Source organism: Triticum aestivum, chromosome 4A (genome assembly GCF_018294505.1).
Source record: "Triticum aestivum cultivar Chinese Spring chromosome 4A, IWGSC CS RefSeq v2.1, whole genome shotgun sequence".
NCBI lineage: Eukaryota > Viridiplantae > Streptophyta > Magnoliopsida > Poales > Poaceae > Triticum > Triticum aestivum.
In genome coordinates, this window is record NC_057803.1 from 637,332,930 (window position 1) to 637,340,633 (window position 7,704).

Sequence of the window (7,704 nt, forward strand, 5' to 3'; positions counted from 1 at the left end):
GGATGCAATTGACATGGATTTCTTTGACGTGGGGGTTTGTTTCGTCCAACCTCTGCAAGTTCAAGGTTAAAATGGATTTTTTTTTCCTTGCGGTTTCGTCGTTGCCTCTGCTTCTAGCAGTGGCGGCCTACGGTCGATGTGGATGTCTAGAGCCCCCGTGCAGTAATAATTGGACTGCAGAGGAGCCGAAGCCAGCCAAGTGACACTGGAGCTAACTACGTAATGGAGTTGGGTGCACTTGTGCGTAGTACTCAACGGACAGTCATGGCATGCGCACTACACCTAACACACAACGCACCAGAGCGCGAAGGCACGGGGTCCGCTCTATCAAGTACAGTACAGTAGAAAAACAAAATTCTCCCTCGGTTTCAAAATAAATGACCCCACTTTGTATTAACTTTAGTATAAAATTAGTACAAAGTTAGGTCATCTATTTTGAAATGGATGGAGTATTAGTGATATTACTAGCGGTCCTTCCTACGTACTACTCCCTCCGCTCGAATTACTCGTCGTAGAAATGGATGTATCTAGACGTATTTTAGTTCTAGATACATTCATTTCTAAGACAAATAATTTAAAAGAGAGGGAGTAGCACGGAAGCCTTTTCCCAGATTTCCATCATGACCAAGTGGAGTGGAGTGCTACCACCTGCACCTGGTACTGGTAGTGGTGCACACGACGGCCACCCGAGCAAGTGAGACAAATACAAGTGCACACGGACACGGCAACCACACGACACGCCTCGCCCGCCCGCCGCTCCGACCAAAATGGGAGCCGGCTCCCGGACGCATCCGCACCGCCCTCACAAGCGACGGCGGAGCTACCTTTCCTGCTGCCATGGCAGCCACGGCATCCACGGCCATGCAAAACACACTACTGTAGTAGAAGAATTTCTTTTAACCAAGCAACAGATTATTTTCCTTTCCACTAGACAAAAATAACAGACCGACCAACCATCCTCCATCACTCCATGACTCTCTACATACATCAATGATCAATCAAACACACGACGCACAGACAACAGCAGCACCAATGAACAAATCAATCAACAGCAACGAGAAGGAACAGCACCGCCGGAGCCCGCGAGGAGGAGGTCGGCGACGGCCTCGTCCACCAGGGCCTCCAGCAGCGCCGCCGCCACGTCCCTGCCGGCCTCGAACGACTCCGCCTTGAACTCCACCCACGCCCCGCCGCGCGGCCCGCCCATCTCCCTGTACACCAGCTCGTCCACCGCCGACTCCTCCGCCACCCTCAGCCCGCCGCCGCTCATCTCCCGGTGCAGCTCCTCCGCCGACAGCTTCGCCAGCACCGCCGCGCCCGTGAACCACGACCCGTACCCCGCGTCCAGGTAGTAGGCGCACTTGCCGCTCAGCGCCTCGTTCGCGCAGTCAAACAGCAGCCTCCGGGACATCCTCCAAGCCTTGCCGCCGTCTTCCTCGCCAGCTGCAGGCCTGGCGCTCCTGTTTAGTTCTTCGAGCAGATGAGGGTCCAGGATGGCTGAGCTGCCAGACCGCTCGAAAACTGATGAAGACTGTCCGCTCAGAGAACTGGCGTTCAGTAGCTCCCTCAGGAAGTCTATCTCCGGATCGCGGTCCGCACGACATGAGCTGCTGCTTTCTGATGGGTGTGTTGTTTCGGCTGTAGTCGCCGTGACTGACGATGCTGTGTCAGAATATTCGGATGAGGCGTCCACTTCTTGGGATCCACCGTCCTGTGCAGAACTAGAAGTCGCTGCCCCTTCTGCCGAACCAAACAACCTTGATTCTGCAAAAAGAGGGAAGTATTATACACAAGGTATTATGGAAGGCCTGTGGCTAGTGAGAAATAGCAACAACCAAGCAACTGTAAACTCACCGTTTGGATTCGTCCAGCTCTCCGCGGAGCAGCAGGTTTCCGTTTCTGTTGAAACAGAGACTTCCCATGTAGAACGGGGGCTGAAGTGAAGATGCTCTAACTCCACTTGATCGATGAACTCATTATCATACTTCACTGATTGAGACGACTGGCCATAAACAGAAATCTGTTAGCACATGAACCATTTATTAACCTGTCATGAATGTATATATAGAAAAATGTAGGCTCAGGCAGCCCTTGCATTGGTGGCACAGTTAGGTACCAGCTTTAACATGAAGTCAGAACTCAGAAGGTTCAAGTGTTCAAACTATTGAGATACTATACAAACCTGAATTCCATCGCTAACTCTATGGCTCCTAACTATGCTTATAATTGATCATGTAGGCAGACACCCACTGTAAGTCGTCTCAAACTTGAAACAGGCGTACAAGAAAAACTAATCACATGTGTGGACTCTAGAATGCACATAGCTACATGGAGAAAATATACTACGCCTAACTATTTAATGGGATGTTAATTTTCCTATGTTCAACTCCAGATATGAGCATCAGACCTTCTGGCATTAATCATATGATGTTGCTCACAAGGAAATAGTGTGCATATGACAACGAGTTAACAAGAAATGGGTATAATAGGAAAATAAGTGTCTCGGGTCACATACCTGACCACTTTTCGATTCAAGATCGTTCTGGTGGAATTTGTTTTTCCCGTCCTTGAAAGGCTGAGAGGACTCCCTGTCATACTCAGTAGATGCAATGCTAGATGTATCTTCCGAACCTGGTGAAGGGGCGTATACTCGAACCCCATTGGCTAGCTTAGAATAGGGTGACTTTACCCGAGAGGTCAATTCTCTCAATTTCTGCTCCAGAAGAATTCCCAAATAATCACCATCTATGTCATCAGGTTTAGTATTCGATGTATTGCTTGAAGTTGGTGCTGAGTTCATGCTCTCTATCGACCGTGTTTCCACTGAATGATTGCAAAATCTAGAACCAGGTAATGATTTGTGAACTGGTGAGGTAAATGTGAACGAAACAATCTCAGTGCTGACTTTGTTTTTGTTTGTGGAGATAGATGACTGCTCATCTGTCCCAATATTGTTCTGAACACGCCTTTGAATCCTCTCGGCGAGAATTTTATCAATTGACTGGTTTTTCTTTGGGTTCATCCTCCCATCTGGCAATCTTCTCGGTTTGGGGATTGTTTTGGCTGTAGAATTTGGTCTTCTGTTTCCATAGTTGGTTGGCTGCATTTCTCCCTTTGCGTTGACTTTCGTACTGCTTTCAGCGCGGGTGCTGGTGATCCCGGCCTTCCTGGGAGAGGCATTTGTTGAATGAATGTTGCTTCCCTGTTGGCTGAGTCTTGCTGACTTTGGATTCACCTTGTGCTTAACACCCATAGCATTCCGCTTCCTGTTATTTTGCTCAAGCGAATTGGATGAGCTTGCAGCAGTTTGGTTATTGCACTTTTGTTGGTTGCCCCGATTTCTCTCAGCCATGTTATGCTCAGGATCCATATGAGTTGCAGGTTTCCTGCTGTTTTTGCTTCTACCTCCACTTCCTTGGGTACTTGCAGCTCTCGGATCTAGTGACAACCTACTGGCAGCCCTGACCCTTGGAGCAACTGGAGCATTTCCATTTGACTCTGAGAACCTGGAAGAAGAGGCTGACTCTGAAGTTGCCAAACTTCCATCAAAAGGTTTTGCTCTCGGTGCCTTCGCAGATGCTGAGGTGTCACGCTTCTTCGCCGCTTGGGACATTTGCTGGACTCTAACAATCTCTGATGTGTTGAAGGCACGCACGACATTTGAGTACCCAACATCCTGAACTCTGTATGAGCTATTACTCTCAACTCCAGGCCCAATGATCCTAGAAGCTGCCTCCATTATATCCGCAGCATTTCTGCCTGACGTATGATTAGGGTTCTTTACCGGGGAGAACAACTTGTGCTGCGCACCTGAAAGTGACCTTTTGGCAAATCTCTGAGGCAGCGCTTCCATTCCAAACCGGTCAATAGGGCTGCTCGGCATCTTATGAGGACTAGGACTGCCAATGTAGCTTCTGCCAATGAACTCGTCATGGACATTGTTTGTGAAGGTTTGCTGCGCGGTAGAAGGAATCGGGTAGGATCCAGATGAGCTGGCCGCAGGCATGGAATCCAAACCCATAAGCCTCGCCACAACAGTGGGTCCTTTCATTGCACGGGCGTCCTCATCAATTACCGAGGATGACGAGCTATGCTCGCTGCTTTCCCTCAAACTCGACGGATCTTCGAGGATCTGCCAATGTGCAGAGTTTGACTCATTAAAACGACAGTAAGCAGCAACCAGGACTACAGACGGAAAGATCAAACGCCCGAAAACGAACCGAGTTTGAAGGTGTGCTCGGCCTGCTGCCCACAGCTTCCTTCCCGTCTACCGTGCTCCCTGCAAAGAGAGATTGATGTGTAAGCTCAGGCTCCCCTGTTTTCACTCTGCGACAATGTATCAAGCTTTATGGCAACCACTCAATCAGTCCACGCTGACTCCTAGGACACATTTGCTTACCGGGCGTCGGAGAAGCGCCCCCGCCTCCGGCGAACAGCCGCTTCTTGGACTTCTTGCTCTTGCCCCAATCAAAGAGGCTGAGGATGCCATGCCCCTTGGACGCAGCTCTCTCCACATCCATCCCTTCCTCGCCACCTAAAACCTGCAGGCGGAGACGGCACGCATAAGCACAAGAAATGGAAGAAAAGGAGACGCATTCAACCCAACATAAACGCTTCCGAAGCAAGCTGATCAAGAAATGGGCCGGCGACGAACGAATCCGCCCCAACCCGATCTCCATCTCGAATTCGTCCCGGAGAAACCCAAGGACCCCAAACCCATAGCAGAACGCCTACTGCAACCTCCGGAAGGTTTACCGGCAAGGCAGCAATGCAGGAAGCCCTCACCTGAGAAGGGAACGCCGGGAGAAGCCCCGGGGGGGCAGCGGCCGGGGGAGGACGCCGCCAAGATCCGCCCTTTCCGCCGCGCGGCGCGGGGTCAGCGGCGCCGGATTCGCGGGGCCAGCGCCCTGGCACGAGCCAGATCGCCGCCGCGGAGGAGGCCGGATCGAGCCGCGCTGGAGCGGACGGTGGCTCGTCGGTGGAGAGGGGGAGAGGGGAGGGGGGCGAGCTCCGAGAGCAGAGCGTTCAAACGAGGTCGAGCCAACGGCGCCGTGGAGGAGGCGTCATGTGTTAGGGTTGGGGCGGATGGGGAATGGAGCCCTGGGCCCTGGGGTAAAGCGCTCTACAGCCCTAGGCCTGGCCCAATTGCTGCTTAGAAAATGCTTATGCCTAATCCTCCTCCAACGGTCTGATCTGACTATATATAAATAAAAAAAGATAAAAGTAAAAAAAACATCACATATAAATCCCTATAAAAATGTTGAAAACACTGGTAAGAAAATTGAACTAGTAACAAAATTAAGACGGTGATTTGGTTTTGGATTGTAGTTTTGTCTCGTGGACTAGATGTGGCATTGGTGTGGTGTTCGTTCCACAAGGTTTGTCCCGCTCCGATGAGGAGGGGCGATGAGGGCGGCGCGCATTCGGCTCGCTCTGGTGCTTGTAGTCGTCGCTAGGTAGTCTACGGACATAGATGTATTTTGACTTCTTGTGTTCTGTGTACTACCTTGACAGTTGATGAATAGATAAAAAAATTATCGCAAAATAAATTGAATAGAACGTATTTGTATTTCTTGTTTCATGTTCCCTCTGCCAGAAGCGCTAGCTTAGCCAATGAAAGAATTTTTTTAATGGGGCCTTTGTTTGGGGTTAGATGTGACGGACACAATCACCTCACAAACTAGCACTCATGTAGCGAAGCCATCGATTTGAAAACGAGATATGAGGCCACTTGCATTCGTTTTTCAAGAACATGATTGCATTGGTTTTGATAGCAAAGAGGTGGAGTGTATGAATATCAAAGTGTGTATTGAACGATGCAGAGGAGAAGGTAGGGGTGGCGACAAATGGAGGAGATGGGGATATTTTTTTCACTCTTCTTTGATGAGGAGGTATATATTTGTCGATCTTTATGTCTCTTCTATGACAAAAAATGCAAGAACATATCTTGGAGGATTTTGGTAACAAATGGGACTTTTTTGAGCGTTTCTTCTGCTAAAACGGGTGAAGGGCGCGGATATCCCTAGCTCGGTGACACCCCGTTGTACATACTCTTTGTAGATGCATACTCCCATTGTCTGGTGATAAGTGTACATCTAGAAAATGGATGACATATTAGTTCTCTCTTCTCTTATTAGTCTTCACCAATTAAATTAAAGGAGAAGAATGAGGATTGAGAGAGACACAAGGAAGAAGAATGGGATTGGAGGATAGAGTGGGGGCAGTGATTACTAGAAGGCAATTGCATTTATTAACTGCATGAGAAGTGTCGATGTACAATTTTCCTTGGGGGGGGGGGGGGGGGGGGGGGATGGATTGTATGCTAGATGCACACTTATAACCGGAATGGGGGAGTAAGTTTGATGCTTTTGCAAAGAACAAATGGTATACTTTTTTTTCGGGCAAATTAGAGAGCTTTATTCAAATAAAGGCATTCCTTGGACAGTTAGCCAAAAGGCTGGTCACAAGGAAGCTAGGGGTTTCCTCTAGCCAGCAATCCGTTGCATTCAATGTGCATGCATGTTTTGCACAAAGATGCGCAGGAAGATTTGCCGGCCGATTTACATGTTGAACATCAAATAAAACAAAACTATCGCTAAGCTCTCCTATTTCTAACAAGATAGGGGCCATAACTGAACGAGAATGGTGACGGGTTTTCCAGAGCATCACCAGCTCCAGGCAATCCACTTCCATGATCACATGCGAGAGTCCCCTTAAGACAACAAAAAGAACTCCATCTCGCAGAGAAAAAGCTTCAATGATGAGAGGATCCAAGATCCCCGTGTACGGCTTGCACCACGAGCCTAGTAGAGCAGCGGCCGAGCGAGCAACCCCTCCTGCTCCGCCTCGACCATCTTCAAAGTTGAGCGCGCCATCCATGGTGATTTTAACCACTTCCCCCTCAGGTGGCCGCCAACCAAATTCTAGCAGAATCTCAGCTGCCTTGCACGGAAGGTTCAGGAGAGCAATAGCCTCCTTAGTAGATCGGATAGTGGCTGCCGGATCACGTCTTTCTTCCCCATGCTTGATGGGGTTTCGGGAGTGCTGGATTGACCACATGATTGTTGTGATTTTAGCACGGTCGTCATCATAAAACCTGGCGTCACATATGATATCGCGCGCCCATGAATCTGGGTGGAGTCGCGGAAGCCGGAGGCCGAACCACGCATACGCTTCCTCCCAAAAGCGACGAGCATGCGCGCACTGTATCGGTGCATGCTTCAAATCCTCCCTCATAGCCATGCAAACTTTGCATCGATCTATGACTGCAATATGACGATATTTGAGAGTACTTTCATCTGGGAGAATGCCACGAAGAACTCTCCACCAAAAGACTCGCACTTTGGAAATAAAATTGAGCTTCCATAAGGTTTTCCACGACTGAAACTAAAATACGTCTAGATACAGTTTATTTTGTCTATTTTGATGACAAGTATTTCCGGACAGAGGGAGTATAAGTTTAACCCAAGCAATGGTGGTGAGCAAAAGCAGCCAGGCGCTCAAGAGAAAGATGATACGTATGCAGCCTGCTGCTGCTGCTGCTGTATGGTATGGGCGGTATCAGTATGGGCGCTGAACGTAGAGTAGAGACCACGCGATGGCGTTGCCATTCTGGGGTCTGCCCAACGTCGTGTGGTCGATCTCCTTCACATGTTGGTCGCAACCATCACATGACATCAATCGGACCAGGGCAGATTCTCAACT

At 49.3% G+C, this 7,704-nt stretch overlaps 1 protein-coding gene across 2 annotated transcripts; it reads right to left on the reverse strand.

The window, feature by feature from the left end:
- Positions 1-877: 877 nt before the first annotated feature.
- On the reverse strand, positions 878-5,092 carry LOC123087813 (uncharacterized). 2 transcript variants are annotated; one of them, XM_044509922.1, is made up of 6 exons: positions 4,786-5,092; positions 4,400-4,541; positions 4,221-4,279; positions 2,516-4,132; positions 1,855-2,020; positions 878-1,764 (listed from the first exon to the last, which is right to left on the reverse strand). In XM_044509922.1, exons 2-6 carry the CDS (start codon positions 4,518-4,520, stop codon positions 1,046-1,048), a joined length of 2,682 nt encoding a protein of 893 aa, XP_044365857.1. In that variant the 5' UTR covers positions 4,521-4,541; positions 4,786-5,092; the 3' UTR covers positions 878-1,045. The 2 variants fall into 2 exon arrangements, with proteins under 2 accessions (XP_044365857.1, XP_044365858.1); XM_044509923.1 differs by having other exon boundaries at positions 1,855-2,002; positions 4,786-5,091.
- Positions 5,093-7,704: the final 2,612 nt, after the last annotated feature.